Genomic DNA, 20,008 nt, shown 5'->3' with positions numbered 1-20,008 from the left:
ACAGCAACACAATCTAAGGAAGCCATAGCTGAAAACATCTCTCTCTGGCTGAAAACACATTTACAGTGGTGCCTTGCTCAACAGTTACCCCGCATGACAGTTTTTTTTGATAGACATTGGCTTTTTGCGATTGCTATAGCAATTAGCAAAATAGTGATGCCTACGGGGGAATTTCGCTGGACAATGTTTGGTCCCTGCTTCACAAACCGATTTTTGCTAGGTGATGATTTTGACAGCTCCCTCCGTGCTCACAAACAGGTGTTTTCGGGACCTGAGCTTCGTAAGACAGCAATTTAAACAGCTGATCGGCGGTTTGCAAAGCGGCTTTCCTATGGCCGATCTTCGCTAGACAACGGCAATTCTTCCCCATTGGAACGCATCAAACAGGTTTCAATGCATTCCAATGGGGAAATGCTTTTCGCTAGACGATGATTTCGCTAAACAGCGATTTCAGTGGAACGGATTATCATCGTCTAGCAAGGCACCACTGTATATGTTTTAAAAGCTGATCCTTATTATTACTACTTTGAGATCTTTGCTCTCTATAGCGGGCAAGAATTACTATCACCTGTCAGTTTTATTTACTTTTTGATTTAATTTGCAATGCTTTTTCAAACGCAAACAAAAATGTTTTTTTTTTTTAATTGGCCATATTTTATTGCATTCTAATGCCAATTGCAAGGTCTATTTCACAGCAACGTGGGCCGAGTTCAACCTTGTGGGAGATAATTCTGTTTTTTCCCCAGAACCCCAAGACTACCAAACCCACCAAGGGGCGAAACAGGCAGACATAAACAAGGGTCAACCGATCGCCATGCCTCGGAGCATACATTGAGTTCAGGAACCAGCAACTAGTCCAGGAATGACATTCAGAAAGCAGTTCATGCAATAACCCATTCTTGTTTTTCCTCCCTGACATTGGGATGTGGCTGGGTGACAAACATCTGCAATGCCCTCCGTGGCCTAAGCGCAGAGGATGATGATGACACGGAGAAGGAGGCGCGCACGTACGTGGAGGTGCGCTTACGTAATCCCTCCTCCCAGCAGGGCGATGATGCCGACAGGATATCGTTGGCAATAAAGTATGTGCAAACTTTTCCTCCCAGACTCATCTGTCATGCTGAGGCCCGGGCACACTCATGACAAGTCACAGCTGGCTCACAGCTGCATGCATGGCGATGCATTTTTCTCTGCACCCGTTAATATTTGTTCACTGCAACCAAAAAACAAGAGCCCTTCTTTCCCAGGCCGGCTCCACCATTGGGCAGGACAGGGCAACCACCTTCGCGGCCGATGCTGGGCGGCAGCTGTGCATTTCAACCCTCTCTGCAATGCTCATTGCCTTTTCTCTTTGGGCATTGGGTTTGGACTGGGAATTACAAGGCTGATCTGCAGCCGTGAAGACTTAGCCGACCCGTCTTCAACTATGTTTACTCTAGCCTCAAAGAAGCATGACCACATTGTTTATTTATGGTGAGACTTTTCCCAGGTTTCAACAACAGAGCCCGGTTCATGACAGGCAAAACAGAAAGACTGATTAGAGAACGGATTAATATGTATTCTCTCCTCTTACAACATTATCCCTCCAGCCACGCAAATCTTTCAGTGCTACCACCTATGACACCAGATTAGGAAACAAAGCCTTGACCTCTTTCTTTCTTTCTTTCTTTCTTTCTTTCTTTCTTTCTTTCTTTCTTTCTTTCTTTCTTTTGCACGGCAGAACTGACGGTGGACAGAAAAAGAGGATATTGCTCATATCCACTGATCATATAGATTGCGTCTTGACCAGGATCGCTGAGCAATGCTGGGGAACCAGGTTTTTACACATGTTTCCTTCTTCCTCTAACTCATTTTTGCACACGTGCCAGTTCTTGAAATGATCACAATTTCCCCTTCTCTTCCCCCAAACCTAGTGATTTCTTTCTGCCTTACTTTGTTCCCTTGATTCTGTTGCCATTAATCCCAGCCTATAGACTCAGCAGTTTTAACTTTTATCTGGGTGTGTGTTTGACTCAAAGCTGAACTTTCCCCTTTTTACTGGACAATTTTTACCGGAAGGGAGATCAGTGTGTCCAGACCTTGAGGTAAGGCTTGAATATACACTCCTTCCTGCCCTTTCTTTAAAAAGCAAACAGGGATAGTACACCTAGCACTATATGCAGCCCGGCCCTACCGTTAGGTAGAGCATAAAGGCCACATTTGGTGACAGCTGGTTGGGAGGTGGCAGTAAACATGCTGGAATAGACAGTTGTGTGTCACAAGGACTGGTCATCCTTCACAAAACAAGCTGCTGTTTTCAGGCAGAGACGAAGATGCTCAACAAAGTCTCGTTTTGAGGAAAAGTTCCACTGCCAATACAGAGGGTGAACCGCTGGATAGCTCAGTGGTTTGTCGAGGGTTCGATTCCCCGCTGTGCCTTCTTGACTTGATGATAAAGGGTCCTTTCCAGATCTACAGTTCTACTATGATGATGATGAACGGGAAGGGAATGTTGTGTTCTTCTTACTTCCATCTCCAAAATGAGACATACAGTATTCTGATTCTCTTTATTTCTTATCTCTGGCCCTTATTTTCTTCTAATGTTGTTGTCGTTTAGTCGTTAAGTCTTGTCCGACTCTTTGTGACCTCATGGACCAGAGCACGCCAGGCCCTCCTGTCTTCCACTGCCTCCCAGAGTTGGGTCAAATTCATGTTGGCAGCTTCGATGACCCTGTCCATCCATCTCGTCCTCTGTCATCCCCTTCTCCTCTTGCCTTCCCACTTTCCCAACATCAGGGTCTTTTCCAGGGAGTCTTCTCTTCCCATCAGATGGTCAAAGTACTGGAGCCTCAGCTTCAGGATCTGTCCTTCCAGGGAGCACTCAGGGCTGATTTCCTTCAGAACGGATAGGTTTGTTCTCTTTGCAGTCCAGGGGACTCTCAAGAGTCTCCTCCAGCACCACAATCCAAAAGCAATACTAATGTAGTGGCACCAAATCAGTTAGTCCTGTTTCAAATCTCACCACTGCTGAGGAAGGCAAAGTGTTATCTGTTGACTTTAGTCACCCATACCTGCATTAAGTAAATAATAGAACTGCCAGCGTGTTGTTGTTGTTGTTGTTGTTGTTGTTGTTGTTGTTGTTGTTGTTGTTGTTGTTGTTGTTGTTGTTGTTGTTGTTGTTGTTGTTGTTGTTGTTGTTGTTGGGTTTTAAAGATGCCCATGCAGGCTGAATAAGCAAGCACATACCCTGATCCCTCCTAATCATATTACAGTATTTTCTGGTTAAACTGAGGTGGATTGCCTTTTTATTTAAATGCAATTACTGACTTTCCAATGTGCATCTGTACCAGATGTGGGTAAAGAGTGGTTCTCCGGGGCAGTCTTTGTGACCCGGCCCTCTCTCTTTTTTGGCAGAAAGGACAAATGGAAGTTCCTAGAAGAAATGGTCAGCCATCCCTCCAAGCTAAGAAAATGTGCTGCTAACCATGGATTAATTCTCAATTTGCTGTGCCTGAGGAAAAACATGTGGGCACAGATGTTCTCTCGGAGTTGAAATCCACCTAAGGCAGCGTTCTTAGCTGGCCTTATAAAGACTATCCTTCTTTCATCTAGGCCTGTTTATTCTGTTTAGTGTGTTTTTGGGATCCTTCTCTTTTCTTATTCTGTGCCAGGGACGGAAATGAATCATACGGCTCTTCTTTTAAGAAAAATACAAATAAATAAAATCACACACAAACACACCCACCCACCACAAATCTTCGCTTATATTATTCCCACCTCTACCACCAAAAACGGGAAAGGCGCGCCACCGGCTGGGAGGTGTTTATGGATTTTGGAGGCAGAAAGAATGGGGAAATTTTAGACATAAACAGTCTGGAATGGAAACACGAGGCTATGGGATACCACGGACGGGCACGCTCAGGAACATGAGCCCTGATGTATTGCAGTCCTGCCCACATGTCTCCAATTAGGATTAAACAAAAAAATAAATAAATTGTGTACTGACATGTGTCAGAGTGAAAAAAAGAGACAGCTCTGCCTCACAGCATCATGCTGCCATCTCCCAGATGTTTCCGCCTGAGGTAACCGCCTCGTTCTGCCAAATGGCGGGGCCGGCCCTGACTCAGCTTCTGACTCCATTCCTGAAACATGAGCAACCTTTTCGGCTCCCGATGAAGAGAAACGGGATGTCTGCCATCCCTGGATTCGCCGCCACTCAGCCAGCCTCATGAGGCTGAGGCAAACTTTTTGGGGAGTTCTTGATTTAATTTAGGTGGAAAGCAACGGCGATTCAACTCTGAATGTGCATTTAGGATGTTCCCCTGATTTTCTCTGTTTCTTCCACCCGAAAGTCACCACTTCCGAGCTTGAAAAGTGTTCACTTCTCTGTTTTAACACTTTCCTAGGAAGCTGCTGCTCTCTGCTGTCCCCCCTGACACTGCTGCCTGAGGCCATCGCCGCACCCAGCTCAAGGGTTGGGCTGGCCCTGGCTGGAACGCGGAACCACAAGTTGCGTAATCTGGGTGCCCTTTTGCCAAAACCAATGGGCTGTTCCCTGTGGAGTCGTAATTTTCCCACCAGCCAGCAAGCTCGTCAAGTTGACCGGTTTCAACGATGGCCATCACTTAGAAACAGGGGAGAGAAAAACAAACCATGTTTTTCCATGTATAAGACGCCCCCATATATAAGACCACCCACTTTTCTAACACAAAATTAAGAAAAATAAGTGAGGCTCAGCAAGTGTAGGGGGAAAGGGATCAAAGCGCTGCAGGATCGCTTTGATCCCTGCTTTCCCCTCCACTTGTTTTTGTTCTCTCCTTGGCTTCCTTCTGTGTATAAGATGACCCTCAATTTTTAGTCTAAAGATTGTAGACAAAAGTATAGTCTTATACACAGAAAAATACGGTAATTCCCTAAACCAAACGCACAATTCTATCCTTTCTACACTAAGATGAACGGCAAAGTCAGAAGTTTAACAAGTCTTCTATTTGTTGGTTGCCACTGACATTTAAACCATACCTGTAAGGAAAGTTTTGAGAATGACCCCTAGAGCCACAGAATTCATCGTGAAGTGAACTTCAAGCCTGGTGGTGGTGGGAAAGCTGTTTGTAAGGATCATTTTGATTCAATCGTCATGTTCATTCCTGTTTCTGAGTGACCAAGGAGAAATCTTTTTTTTTCAAGGGCGTTAAGTTGTGTTTGGAAAGCAGCAGGCACTTCCAAAACAAATCTGTTTTAAAATTCCTGGCAAGCAGCCATCCCTGCTGTTTAATTGAGAAAAAGAAAAGAAAGACATAGGAATGCAGCTTGGAAACCATGGATGCCAACAAATGAATTTAGAGTGAATTAGCTGAAGGAAGGTTTCATTTCCTTTTCGTTTAAAAAGGGGGAAAAAGGTCCAAACATCCACCCACATGCATAGATTTTATTTTATTTTATTTTTCTTTGCAAAACTCTTCAATTTGGCAGATCTAATTTGGCAGATCTAATTTGGTCACGTGGTGTCCAATAAACAGCTCGCCACAATTTCATCCACTATTTCCTCCTGGTTGGGGTGTCTTGTTTACAAAGCCTAGCAATAGATTGTGAGCTGTTATCCTTGTGAACATTTCAAGAGACAAAGACCTGCTTCAAGAACAATAGAGCAGGAGTTTTGGCAAAAATAAAAATAAAAGTTTTCCATGATGATTTTCCTCTTCTGAGCTAGGCCTTAACATTCATGTTGCTGAGCAAGTGATAGACACGGTGGGCAACCTGCGGCCCTATAGCCATAAGGTAAAGGTTCCCCTTGACAATTCAGTCCAGTCGTGTCCGACTCTAAGGCATGGTGCTCATCTCTGTGTCCAAGCCATAGAGCCAGCGTTTGTCCATAGACAGTTTCCGTGGTCACGTGGCCAGTGCGACTAGACACAGAACGCCATTACCTTCCCACTGAGGTGGTACCTATTTATCAACTCGCATTTTTACATGCTTTCGAACGGCTACGTTGGCAGGAGCTGGGACAAGCGACGGGAGCTCACTCCGTTACGTGGATTCAATCTCACGATGGCTTGTCTTCCGACCTTGCAGCACAGAGGCTTCTGCAGTTTAACCCGCAGCGCCACCACGTCCCTACAGCCATAGATGGTCCCAAAAGCTATTTAATGGCCTTAGCCCCCTCTTTTTCTCTCAGCTCCCTCTTTTTCCAACAAAATTGTAAAGTACATTGCTGGAATTCATAGGAGTGTTGGATCAACCGTATCTCCTGCTTAACAACCCTATACATCCATGTTTTCAAAACTAGAAATGGAGTTCTAGTCACTTATTTCATTTTATTTATGGAAGTCTCTCTAGAGAGCCCCAAGGGCAGAAATTTTGCCTTCCCCGTCTTCTGTTGCTGAGTTTGAAAGATCAGTGTGCCTGAACCCCATAAGAAGAACACAGAGAGGCTGGGAAATCTATAGCCCTCCAGATGTTTTTGGGATTCCAACTCCCATCAGCCCCAACGGGCCTCCCTAATGGTCAAAAAGGTGATGGGAACCACATTTCAACCACATCTGGGGGAATCATCTATCTCGGCACATCTGGAAACTAAATATCTTCTTCTTAACCCTAACTTTTCAGCTCTTTGGAGAAAAGATGGGAGGGCATTAATTAAATGATGAGTGATGGGTTATCACAAAATAAAGCAATATGTGCAATCAGGTGGCTGGGAGTCTTTTTATGGAATAAAAGGTCCTTGGAACGTATACATATAGTTGATTGATGGTGTGAATTCCTTCCCCTTCATATACACAAAGGCCACTTATTCTTCCATGTTTTCGTTCAACTTCCTCGGGCCTTTTTCCTCTCTGTTTCTTCAAAACTTATTTCAGCCTGGCAGCGTTGGCACCAGAAGATTAAGCAGTGTCGAAGGGGCTTCCAGTTGAGCAGGTCTCAAGCAAGTGGCTAACAAAAGCTCCATTGATCCTCCACGGCCGTTCGGTCCACTCACTGGCTAATGAGCAATTTTGTTGAGTGTGGGCTCACGGCCAAAAGCCAAAGAATGTGAGCCTAGTTCTCACTTGAGACGAGAAAGCTGTGCCCGAATCCGTACCACTTCAGACACTAGAGATGAGGCTCATATCATGGGTAAACATCCTTGCACTTAGGAAACAATGGTACAAAGGAGAAGGCTGACATTCCAACCCTGACATACTAGATTTCTATATGCGGGGAGATTTGTTTTTTTTTGTGATGATGCATTCCGTCACAGAAGTTCCTATCCACCGTCTCAAGTAGTTCCTTCCAGACACACGTTCACTGACACAATAGGACCTGTGTTTACCAAAATGAGAGGAAAAAAACTGAACCACATAGCTGCAGAATGAGTCTGCTGTGAGGTGGCCGTTAGAGGAATAAACTGAATTAATGAAGACTGTGTCCAGTAATTGCTGAAAAATGGTGAATGTTGAGAGAAGCAACAAATGAAAACCAAGAGGAGGGAAGATGGAATGGAGTACCTTAGAAAAGTCTCTGGCCAGCCAACTGGATTTCTGAACACAGAAGGACTGCTGTATCTGTGGGATCAGTATCCTCTGATTCACTTATCCATGGTCTGAAAATGTTGAAAATATTAAAAGAAAAATCCCCCAAAAATGTATTTCAAAGGAAGAAGTTTCCAGAACTGGCGACTAGAGGAAAACAGAGATGATGCTATGGTATGTATAGTGAACCAGATTTCTTAGGCTCCATGATCACTGCAGATGGGGACAGCAGCCATGAAATTAAAAGACGCCTGCTTCTTGGGGGGGAAAGTGATGACAAAACTAGACAGCATCTTAAAAAGCAGAGACATCACCTTGCCGAGAAAGTCAAAGCTGTGGTTTTTCCAATAGGGATGTATAGAAGTGAGAGCTGGACCATAAAGAAGGCTGACCGATGAAGAATTGATGCTTTTGAATTGTGGTGCTGGAGGAGGCTCTTGAGAGTCCCCTGGACTGCAAGGAGAACAAACCTATCCATTTTGAAGGACATCAACCCTGAGTGTCATCGAAGCTACCAACATGAATTTGACCCAACTCCGGGAGGCAGTGGAAGACAGGAGGGCCTGGTGTGCTCTGGTCCAAGGGGTCATGAAGAGTCGGATGCAACTTAACGACTAAACAACAACAACAAATAACCCGTGTTTTCCAGCATCTTTAGTGGCCAGGGGTTTGGAACCAATCCCCGATCATCCAATTGCATACTATAACAGTTAACTGCATACTGTACTGCCACATATAACTGTGTCTTCCACTGTGTATGTTGAATTTGATGAGTTACAGAATGTTTTCTTGTAACCCGAGAACTGACCCACGGAGGGCTTCTTCTTCTTTCCAGATGTTGGGATGGCGCTGGTCTGCTTCACTCACAAGATACTTGTGTAATGGATACAACTCTTTCTCTTATTCACTTACATGGGGTGCGGCCTCATATTTAACCCAGTTTTATCAGCTGACTGACGTGGTGCCCTTTGAACACGTTTATTCTGCTTGTTGTGACCTGCCCAGAATAGTGTGTTGCATTAATGGGGCCCGTCTAGAAATATCATGAAATAAATGCAAACAAATATCCTTGCTTTTTAGAAGCGTGAAATGGGTTTATTTGGGATATTTAAAGAGAGCATCTTGGAAACCTCGGGGCTGAAAGGGTGCCCTGCCCGTTTCTAGTAATAGCTCGGCTAAAAACGGTGCGTTGTACGTGTCATAATTGTGCTAATGTCGGAAAGACCTTAGACGTTCAGTTTGCAGTTCAGATTCCCAGCATTTTTTCAGTGGGTTGTGCCACCCGGTTGCACAGAAGGAGCTTGTTCATTCTGGCCTGCCTGTTACCTGTTCATGAAGCAAGAGAAACCAGATGGAATTCAATATTTACCTATTTTCCTTGGCCTGAAACCCAAGCAGGCAGGTATGACCACCTCAGCCCCTCACATGGGAATGTTAAGGTCTTTTTCCTTCCCCTCTGCCTGGTTTCTCTTTGAAGTGGGTTGACGGGAAGCAGCGTCACCCAAACCTAGATGAACGGATGTTTATTTAGCTTTATAAAGACCCAGTCTTGAAAAATCCGCCCGTAGATTTATTTTCTGGGTGTTTTATTTCGCAATTTGAGACCGACTGGAATGGAGCAGCTGACGTTTGTCTATTTCCCCCCACACTCAGGGTGGGTTACCAGAGTCATTTCTGAAAATTTTCTTTACAACCGTGCTTCGTACGTGAACCTAGGTCTCTTGCCAGTGTGCATTCAGGCTGAGCGCACAACCAGTGTGTCGGCTTGCACAACCTGGCCATTCGGTAAAATGAGGATGTTGTCTCAGGCGGCAGATGCTGGGGGGGTGCAACTGCGAAGCATAGGTGGAGAACACTGAGGGGGGAAATAATAACAAAAATGAAATAAAATATTTTTTATTATTTATTAGGTGTGCTGTGGGGGTAGTATACCCCCCTCCCATTCTCCTTGACCGTTCTTCACACTGGCTGGTGCAGATGGGAACCAGTTTGGCAACATCTGGAAAGCCTCCATCCCCTAGCCAGCACTGGCCAGATGTTATTGGAAGTGTGCAAGACCGTGTGGAACAGGAAAAAGACATCTGACGGTTGCTTAGCAACATGCACTCTGAGGCCTAGCTTGGAGCAGGCACCCTTGCCATCATCTTCTTGAGCCCCCATCCTATTTTGCTCTCCCAGGAAAATCTTCCAGGGTTAATACCTGTGGCGTTCGCCCTTGCGACCCCTGTTTTGTCTTTCCCTCACAAAGGCTCGCGTCTCTTTCTCTGTCACTTCCACCAGTGGATTACCTCAATTTATTTTATTTATTTATTTTATTTATATCCCACCTATCTGCTCAATTACAAACACTCTAGGCGGCTTACAATCCACAATATAAATGAAGTAGATCAGAACACTTGTCTTGTAAACAGAACTTATTTTATTGAAGTAGATTAAATAATAACTGAAGTTCCTCAGGTAGACAATCTATCTACACAAGCGAATCATCAACAGTCCTCCCAGTACATACTTCTATTCTCTCACTATATCTGACTTGCCCCACATTTTGTTATTATCTCCACCTTTTCTACCTAATCTCCCAACCAGCTTCATCTCTCTCAGCATCCCTTCCCTCTTCTATCTGCATCTCCTCCCAAGCTCTATCTGACAGTTTCTTCTCTCGCCAAGCCTTATATAGCTGCTGACTCCGCCTCTTTAGTCCTCTCATAGGCCCATGCAAATCTGCTCATGAATATGAATGATATGAGTGACATCACAATCCCAATTAAGCAGAAAGCTTCTCTCCTGCCTTGTGTTTCTAGTCCTGAAGGTTAGCCAGGTGGAGGGGGGTTCCGCCGACCCGTGTGTCTGCCATGGATTCACCCAGCTTGCTCCAAGTGAAGATTATTTTCTGGTGAGGGTCAATCACTCTACCCCTCGCCTCCAAGAGCCAAGAAGGGTCATCCCGCAGTCCCTAAATAAACCACTCTCCCCAAACCTTGTGCCTTCCAAGAGGGTGTGGACTGCAAAGCCCTTCATCCCCAGCCACTGTTGATAGGGCATGATGAAGGTTGTAGTCCAGCCCATCTGGGTGGGTGGCAAACTGGCGACAAAACATGAGGGTTGATACATCTTGGGAACTGCTAAATTCTCTTAAATTTTTCCAAGTGAGGAGGTAAATCACAGGGCTGGAAAAAAATATTGATTTTTGTGGGTGAAATGGGCACCCACCTCTACGTACTCCTGGGTGGCACCGGAACTGGCACACCAAAAAAAAGAGAAGAAGAGAGGCTTGTTTACTGTATCCAAAATGAGTCTTTCTCACATAGGAAAAGACTCGTCCCTTTTAATGTGGCGTAAAGCGCTTTATGCCCAATACCGCTTGTTACCCTTAAACAAAGGAAGAAATATATATATTAAATGTTATTATTGCTATTATTCCAGCACTTCAAAATATCACCTCATGGACTACAGCTCCCAGAATCCCCCTACCAGCATGGCCATGGAGATTTGGGGGGGGGGTTGTAGTCCAGAAAGGTGACATTCTCTCTGATTATTCCTCATATTATTGTTTTAAAAAAAACACACACGTTCACAAAACAAGAGGGAAATCTGATCGCCCCGTTCCCCTTATCCGCAGACGGGGTTGCCCGTCGGCTGCCATTTTATTCCAGCTTGTTCCTGTGCATGAAAGAGCGCAGGAACCGGTGATAATGGGATGATGTGCGCCCAATCCCTTACCCTCTGCAGAGCATGTGGGTGGCAGAGGCGCAGAGAGAAAAAAAGAAAAGTTGGCAAACCAACCCGCAAACTAATCATCTTTCTGTTTTTCTTTTGCAGAGTCCCGTGAGGGTACAAAACCCGGGTAAGCAGTCCCATTCCCCAGCCCCCTGCTTCATATTCAAACACACTATTGTGCCTGAGTCCCCCCCCCCAACCCACCCCAAATATCCCTTGCTTTATACACTCTCTGTGCATCCTTATTCCTCGGGACCCTTTAAAATTAATCCCTTTCTGTTATCCTGATGCTGCAGGTTGCGGGGGGGGGGCATCTTTATCTGCTTCCGTCATAGGAACAGAATTTTATTTCCCCCTCTTTTTAAAAAACAATACAAAACAAAAATCCCCATCCACCCTGACCTTATTCTGTTCTAATCCGTTTTTTTAAAAAGTTTCTGCAGATTAAGAACCTCTTGGAAAAATACTTCCCGAACAAGCTGAACATTGTGAGTGACTTGGGGGAGAGGGAATCAAGAGCTTGGGGTGATGTGGGATGGACTGAGAAAAAGAAGAATATGGTAATATATATATATAGTATATATATAATTCGGTTAAAGGCCAGAGCTAAGAAGTCAATTTATAAATGTTGACTTCTTAGCTCCGGCCTTTAATTAATTCTGAGTAGTGGATGTATATATATATACAGTGCTGCCTCGCTAGACAGTTACCCCGCATGACAGTTTTTTTGCTAGACATTGGCTTTTTGCGATCGCTATAGCGATTCGCAAAACAGTGATTCCTATGGGGGAATTTCGCTGGACAATGTTTTCTCCCTGCTTCGCAAACCGATTTTCGCTAGACGGCGATTTTCGCTAGACGGCGATTTTCACAGCTCCCTCCGCGCTCGCAGAACGTGTGTTTTCGGGACCTAAGCTTCGCAAGACAGTGATTTAAACAGCTGATCGGCAGTTTGCAAAGTAGCTTTCCTATGGCTGATCTTCGCTAGACAACAACGATTCTTCCCCATTGGAACGCATTAAACAGGTTTCAATGCATTCCAATGGGGAAATGCTTTTCGCTAGACAATGACTTCGCTAACCAGCGATTTCAGTGGAACAGATTATCATCGTCTAGCGAGGCACCACTGTATCCACTACTCAGAATTAGGTTAAAGGCCAGAGCTAAGAAGTCAACATTTTATTTATTAGCTATGTTGAGATGGGCAGAAGGTTTCTGGAAAGTCAACTAAATTAGGGCAGGAATGGGATCTGTCATATATCATAGGTGGGCATCTGCCATGGGATGGGAAAAAGACATGTTGCCCATCACCAGGAAACTGCACCCTAACCCCTTTTAAATGTTCTTATCAAATTAGGAGGGTTGAGCCATCTTTCCCTATATACTCACAGGATGTGTTATCGTAACTGGAGTTAGATTCAAGTTACCTGCCCGGAAGGAGGCTGTTAATCAGAGCAGGCAAGCAAGCAACTGGAGATTTGAGTAAAGACAGTATTTCACAATTTGATGCTTGAAGAGGCATGGGACTACAGTTACCATCATCTCAGCCTAAGGGATCGGAGTTAGGGAGAGTGCTCTCTCTCTCTCTCTCTCTCTCATTCATTCTTCCTTCCTTCCTCACCTCCAGGTTGGGGAATTCGTAGAGCGGGGTGCGTTTGACGTGATTCTTCCCGAGACCGGCGATGTTTTGCACTCCAGAACTGTGAGTAGCCGAGCAAAGCTGATAAGACCAAGGTTTCCTGGTTTTTTTTTTTTTTTTTGGAAATTTGGAAGGTTGCCCCGTAGCCTTCCCTGAATCAGTCCCCTCCAGAGGTTTGAAATGACAAATCCCATCACCCCCAGGGAGCGTGGCTCATGAGAGCTGGAGTAATAACATCCCCCCGCCAGCTCTCAGAAGAAGCTCAATGAAACCAGAGCGTGGAAAGTTACTTTTTAAAAGCAATCTGTTCCCATCCGTTGTGAGGATGTTTGGAAAAATTAACCTGTCATCTTTTACCAGATCTGTTGAGGGGCCTGCTAGTTTTCTCCACTGATTACTTAAGAGTGAGGATTTAGAATTGATACGAGAATAGCGTAAAACGTGTGACAAATCCCCTTTCCACCCTCATAACGGCCATCATCCCCACTTACACGGGCTTGAAAAACCACCAAACCTTGTAGATTTCTTAAGTTTTTCCCACTGTTCAGTCTTTTGCGGGAAGGAAACCCGAGAGAATATACAGCTAGATTGGAAAACAGACATATTCTTCATCCATTAAGCTGAAAGTAACTATATGATGATGCTTTCTCAGTTGGCATCCTTAATTAGCGCATTCTGTCTCTCCGTTTTAGCAGGCTGGCTTAAAGGCTGCAAGAATATTTTTGGGGAATGGGGGGAAGACATCAGATTTGAGCTATCTGTCAGCTCTGTTTTGGAAAAGCATCTCGTTACTCACGTTGTCCTTACACACTCCTAGGTCAACTCTTATGACTTACGGTGATGCTATGAAGGAGCCATCTCCAAAATGTCCTGTCCTCAACAGCCCTGCTCAGCACATGCATACTCAAGCCCGTGGTTTCGTTTAGGGAGTCTGTCCCTCTCGTATTTGGTTTTCCTCTGTTCCTGCTGTCTTCCACCTTTCCCAGCGTTATTGTCTTTCCCAGTGTTAATCTTGCCTTCTCAGGAGGTCCCCAAAGTAGGACAGCCTCAGCTTCTGCATCTTTGCCTCCAGAGAGACTTCAGGCTTGATTTGATCTAGGACCCACTTGTTCATCTGTCTATCAATCCAGGGTATCCGCAAAGCTCTTCTCTAGAACCGCACGTCAAACTAATATTTTCTCCTGCCTGTCAGCTTCTTCATTGTCCAGCTTCCACATCCATAGATGGTGACTGGAAGGACAGGAGTGTGAATCTTGACCCTTGTTTCTTTCATCTTATTGTCTTTTCCAGATAATTACCGTATTTTTCGCACCATAAGACACACTTTCCCCCCACAAAACGGGGGTGGAAAGTCTGTGCGTCTTATGGAGTGAAGAAAACAGATTATATTTTCCTGTTTTCTTCTCCTAAAAAATTGGTGCGTCTTATGGAAAGGTGCGTCTTATGGAGCGAAAAATACAGTATATATCCCTGCCTTTTAAACACTGTCCCTTAATTCTTCCCCCCCCCCTCCAGCTGGCTTGTCATTGTTCTGTAAGCCGCCCGAGTCTTTGAACTGGGCGAAAGACAAAACACAAATGATCTCCCCCTTCCTCTGCTTCTCTCTCTCTCTGTAGACCTGATCTTGAATGTTATCTCGACATCTGGAGGGCGTCCCCGTTTTTGGGTGGGAAAAATGGCGCTGCCTTCCAGCCTGTTTTGTAGAGGCCAGAAGGACGGTTCTGACAAAAGGCTCCTTTTTTCCCCTCTCCCTCCCAGAACGGCGATGGACTCGTGGACACCAACAAAAAAGTCGAAAAGATTTGTGAGGGCATCAGAACGTCCCTAAAGGCCAGGGCTAGGCAGGAACCCTCTTCGGATGTGGCAGAATCAAACTCAAGAGAAGGAGGAGAACGCAGGGCAGAACCACGACCACCAACGATGCGGGAGGAAGGAAAACCAAATACATCCGGGGTCTCCAGGGCAGAGTTTGTTTCCAAATTTTAGGACAAGGCCTTGAAACATCCAAGAGATCCAGGTACGTATGTGACTTAGAGGCAACCTCTGGGGCAGTGGTTCTTAACCTTTTTGAAAGAAACGCCCCCTTGAGCCATTGAGGAAGTTATCATCGCCCCCCTCCCCGCGGTGATGATACCTTATTAATTAATTAAGTAATTATTTATTTATTTATTTATTTATTTATTTATTTATTTATTTATTTATTTATTTATTTATTTATTTATTTATTTATTTTATTTTATTTTATTTTATTTTATTTTATTTTTTTAAGACACTTAAATCCAATGACCCCTGAAAACACAATTAAATTCCAAGAAAATGAAATGCCCCCCAAAAAGTAACATTTAATGATTTAGTTGCAAGTGAATTTTAAGACACAAAAAGAAATATAAAAAGGGCATAAAAACAAATGCAGGAACTAAAAATTTCAAGACAAAAAGTCTGAAACTAAATTAAAATTGGAGGAAAATATATATTCATGCACACTGTAAAAAGGCTGCAGCCATCTTCACAGGTTTGGCTTGCTCCAGCGCCCCCACGCCGCCCCTTTTCGTTCTACCGCCCCCCTGAAAAATGAAATCGCCCCCTAGGGGGCATTATCGCCCACGTTAAGAACCACTGCTCTGGGGGATCAAAATGCTAACCCAGCTGGAATACATCCAAACTCTAAAGCCTTAACATCCACCCATTCCCATAACTGTCTGAAACAGAAAAATTTGGGGCACCTCTGTCCTTGCCAGAGAACTGATTTTGTCCTTTTTTGCCCACAGGAGGTGAAAGCGCCATTGGGGTGCAGATGATGACGGAATCGCCCGAAAAGGAACAGCCTTGGTCGATGCTTGATTCCCCCCCCCCTGCACCCCACCCAGCAAACCGGCTTTCCCATCCACCTTTCTCCACCATAACCCGCAAGAAATGAAACAATTAACTATCTCTGGAGTTGCTTCCCAGTCTGTTTATTATTCTTCATTTTATGGATGGCTCAGGATAGTATTAAGGAACCGCCCCTCCTAGAATCCTGGCATGCTTTTTCCAAAATCCACATTTTATTTTCCCGGTCCCACCCTCTTTCAGCTTGCAGCTTGCAGCTTCCAGAGGGGCAGAGGGATTAGAACTCAGGACACCCACATACAGGGCAGGGTGGGGCCAGACCAATCACTCCGCAGAGATTTTGCTAAGTTTTGGTGTGTTTTTAGTTCAGTGTTACAATAATAACTGTTTGTCACCAAGTCAGTTCTGACTTATGGCAATTCTATATGTTTTTTTACAGTTTCATATCAAGCAACATCTTCTGATCTCCCTGGGAAATATGTGCTTAAGGAATCTTAAAGTCCTTTTTTTCCAGATTCCACACACTATATATATAATGCTATATATATAATACTATATATAATGCTTTATATATAATACTATATAATACTATAAACAGTATAAATAGATTCCACACTATAAATATGTAGTGTGGAATCTATAGTGTGGAACTTAGAGAAAAGCACTTTAAGATTCCTTAAGTATGTATTTCCCAGGGAGACCAGAAGATGTTGCTTGATGTGAAACTGTAAAAAAAAGCACACACCCCTTGCTGGATACAGAGATTTATCTGCCAGATTTTGGAAAGCGGGAGTGGACCAATGAGAGAGTTTAGAGGCCACCTGTATGTTTGTGTTTGAAGTAAGAAAAGGAAAAAAATAGTTTTGCTCTCGGGAAAGAACCCAGAAGCAGAAATGACTGAAAGGACCGCAACATCATCTTCACTCAGTGGAAGCATCTTTACTGCTGGCGGGGATGCGAGGAGTGGTCGTCCTCTGCAGCGCATGCAAACTGGACCACTTTGCATGTTTTGGGCAAGTTCTGAAAATGATATTGCAAGAAAACCAGCTTTGGGAGAGCCCCTCTCTAGGGCATGAAAGCAGGAATTTAATCGTTTCTTCAGACTCTCCTACTTTCTCCATTTCCGGAGCTTGTAAAGAACAGGACCACCCGAGCCCGCCTTAACGAGGCCTTCCTAGAGGGCGAGAAAAGAAGGGACTTTGAACTACAACTCCCATCATCCCCCAACCATGCTGCTTTGGGGAATCTGGGAGCTGATGTCTCTCCCCCAAAATCGTTGCTTTTCTTCTTCTTCTTCTTTTTAAGTGGCTCTTGAAGGCCTCCAGGCTTCATGAGTCCCAACCAGCCTATCCAAAGGCCAGGGATGATCGGAAACTCTCGTACAACATTCTCCTTTCCACCAGTCCAGTTTCTTGCGCTCATACCGTGGTCTCGTACTCCACGATCTCTGCCGAGTGGGGATCCGGGCACCTCGTGCATGCGGCTGCGTCGTTTTTTCTCTGACACCCCTCGCCCAGGTAGGGGCCAAGATCCGGCTGCACGGTGGCTGCGTGGATCCCGTGCTCGCAGAACACCCGCCGGACCCTGTGGATGACGGCCTCGTACTTCGCCCTAGGGTGGCAGCCCACGTGGACCATGGCCACCAAGCTGCTGGGGCCGTCCAGCTGCCAGACGTGGAGCTCCCTCAAGGCCGCCACGCCTTCCGTGGCCTGCAGGTCCCTCTGCAAGAGGCGGAGGTCCAGCTCCTCCGGCACAGCTTGGAGGAGCACCAAGGCTGAGCCACGCAAGGCCGGCCACGCCAGCCACAGCAGGACCCCGGCCACGGCCACGGCCAGCCCGGGATCCAAATAAAGCAGCCAGCAAGGGGGTCCGGGAGAGCGCAGGGGTTCGGAAGTGCCCCGTGCCCAGCACACGGACTGTGAGCAGTGGCCGAGGCAGGGCCCGTGGCCAAGACACGGAGTCTGTTCCACCAGGAGATGGAAAGCAAGGGAATAGAGGAGAACCATCAGCGGACCCAAGCAGGCGAAAAACCAGGCCCGGCAAAGCTGTCCAGGCTTCTCCACAGACGCCACGGGACCTGCCTCCACCGTCCATGACTGTCCATTCATCGAAGGTTCATTTCCCAGCAGGCCTGTGGGGGGTAGAGGAAGAATGGAGAAACATCTCATATTTGCACCCAGAACAGCACATCACGGAAGTGGAACCAGAGAAAGGAAAATAACATTAAGCAGAGCCTTTCTAGATGCAAAAATCTCTTATTTCAGCCTTCGCTTCCCTAAAGAGGCCACCACAGGACGCGGCCAAACAGGTTGTCAAGAGTGACGGCCCTCCCCGATTGACTCCATCATTTTTTCGGAGGTAAACTGCCTCTGACCCTGGGGTTTCCATTTTGGCGTTCTGACTGCTGTTGATCCTCCCTCTCAGCCGCTGGCGATTGCCACGACCTGTGATGGGAAAACCTCCGCGTTGAGGATGCACGGCGTGTTCCGGTTTTCTCTGCCCGGCTCCACCCCCAAACGGCTCTTAAATTTGGCCATCTACTGCCACTGGCTATACCGCTCAAGAGGCAAGCCAGGGAAGGAAAAGTTGAAAAAGTAAACAAATACAGTCATGCCTCACTAGACAGTTAACCCGCATGACAGTTTTTTTCGCTAGACATTGACTTTTTGCAATTGCTATAGTGATTCGCAAAACAGTGATTCCTATGGGGGAATTTCGCTGGACATTGTTTGGTCCCTGCTTCGCAAACCAATTTTCGCTAGACAACGATTTTGGCAGCTCCCTCTGCGCTTGCAAAACGGGTGTTTTCGTGACCTATTTATTTATTTATTTATTTATTTATTTTATTTCTATCCCGCCTATCTGATCATATTAGATCACTCTAGGCGGCTAAGCTTCGCAAGACAGCGATTTAAACAGCTGATCGGCGGTTCGCAAAGCGGCTTTCCTATGGCCAATCTTCGCTAGACAACGACGATTCTTCCCCATTGGAACGCATTAAACAGGTTTCGACGCATTCCAATGGGGAAATGCTTTTCGCTAAACAATGATTTCGCTAAACAGCAATTTCAGTGGAACGGGTTATCGTCGTCTAGCGAGGCACCACTGTAAAGGCTTTGCTCTTCAGAGCAGTGTGAAAAGCATCTAGCCATTGCTTTCCACTGTGTCCTTGGTGAACCCGAGTTTTCAGGTTAGGGACTCCATTCCTTGCTCCTTTCACTGTCTTCCCCCCCCCCTCCATCCCTAACCCACAAAGGCACCCACCGCACAGCCTCACCTTCCATTTCTTGCCCACCGCCGCCTGCCTGGGCGGCCTTCCTCCGGTTACAGCACTGCCTGGCGTCCAGATCTTGAGCGTCCCTCTCGTGCAACCCGGCTCTGGCCAAGTGGAGGGGGATCCCCACGGCCCCAACCCCCATCAGCGCCAATGCATGCTCCATCGCCCGTGGGTGGGCCACCCTGCGGAGCGCCTCGGGCACCAGCGCCAGGCATAGTGCGCTCAGGAACACCGTGCTGGCCAGCGTGCCCACCACCCGGGCTCGCGCCCACCCGAAGGTGTTCCTTCGCCCGCTGTATCCTCTAGTGGCCAGCCGGCTGTCCGCCAAGGCCACCGCCAGGGCCAGCGCCCCTCCCAAGGTGTGGAAGGCCGAAGAGAGCAGCAGAAGGGAGCCGGCCACCCGGCTGGCCCCGACCTCCACGAGGAAGAAGCCGAGAGACAGGCAGAAGTGGACGGCTGGCCGGGTGGTGGAGCCCGCATCCCAAAGCGCCGAGCGGTGCCACCCAGAACCGGACGTCTTTCTTGACAGTGTCCCCATCAGCACCTTCTCTTTCTCTTGCTGCGGGGGGGGGGGGGTCCAGCTTTCCTTCTTTTTCAGTCTGTGCCAGCCGCTGTGCTGGGCTTCTCCCCCATACCAGTCCTCCAGCCTGCCCCGATCCTGCCCGCCTCGAAACCAACTTTGGCCCGCGTCGGCCGGTGACCGCACGGCCTCCTCCGAGGCTGCCCGCTTTTTGTCTTCGTGCGCTGGCCCTCTGCCCTGCTGCCCTGTCCTCGGGATTAATTGGGGGGTGGTTTTGCACTGGTGTACCAGCTTTGCACTCGGGGAAGCCAGGGCACACTGCCCCCCCTCCGTGGCGTCCGGGGGGGGGTTTCCTTTCAAGAGGCAGCTTGTCCCTTGCTCTCTCTCTCCCTCGGTTGGCTCCCTGCCCAGAATTATACCAGCTGCAGAAAGAAGAATCATCATTCTTCATCCAATTATCCCCTTTTGCATAATAGGACAGAAGAATAGGGGGGAATTTCTCCACTTGCGCATGACGCACGTCCATGTAAGGTCACATCCCA

General features: G+C 46.5%; 1 protein-coding gene and 1 long non-coding RNA gene across 2 annotated transcripts; one reads left to right on the top strand and one right to left on the bottom strand.

Annotated features, from left to right (window-relative positions):
• Positions 1-10,257: 10,257 nt before the first annotated feature.
• On the top strand, positions 10,258-15,854 carry LOC144584828 (uncharacterized). The gene is made up of 6 exons (XR_013539295.1): positions 10,258-10,377; positions 11,304-11,328; positions 11,636-11,689; positions 12,829-12,903; positions 14,599-14,857; positions 15,609-15,854. It is a non-coding gene; the product is annotated as an uncharacterized LOC144584828 (long non-coding RNA).
• LOC110081043 (proton-coupled zinc antiporter SLC30A1) lies at positions 15,779-19,517 on the bottom strand. The gene is made up of 2 exons (XM_078381925.1): positions 18,947-19,517; positions 15,779-17,800 (listed from the first exon to the last, which is right to left on the bottom strand). Exons 1-2 carry the CDS (start codon positions 19,482-19,484, stop codon positions 17,088-17,090), a joined length of 1,251 nt encoding a protein of 416 aa, XP_078238051.1. The 5' UTR covers positions 19,485-19,517; the 3' UTR covers positions 15,779-17,087.
• Positions 19,518-20,008: the final 491 nt, after the last annotated feature.

The sequence above is a fragment of the Pogona vitticeps genome, chromosome 15, assembly GCF_051106095.1.
Source record: "Pogona vitticeps strain Pit_001003342236 chromosome 15, PviZW2.1, whole genome shotgun sequence".
Taxonomy (NCBI): Eukaryota; Metazoa; Chordata; class Lepidosauria; order Squamata; family Agamidae; genus Pogona; species Pogona vitticeps.
This window is presented reverse-complemented; position numbering and strand designations above follow the sequence as displayed.

Bases quoted from the DNA above. Each gene is read 5' to 3' on its own strand.
- LOC110081043 (XM_078381925.1), bottom strand. From the start codon at position 19,484: ATGGGGACACTGTCAAGAAAGACGTCCGGTTCTGGGTGGCACCGCTCG. The intron at 17,801-18,946 runs GTGAGGCTGTGC...TACCCCCCACAG, and splicing joins CGGTGGGCAAGAAATGGAAG to GCCTGCTGGGAAATGAACCT.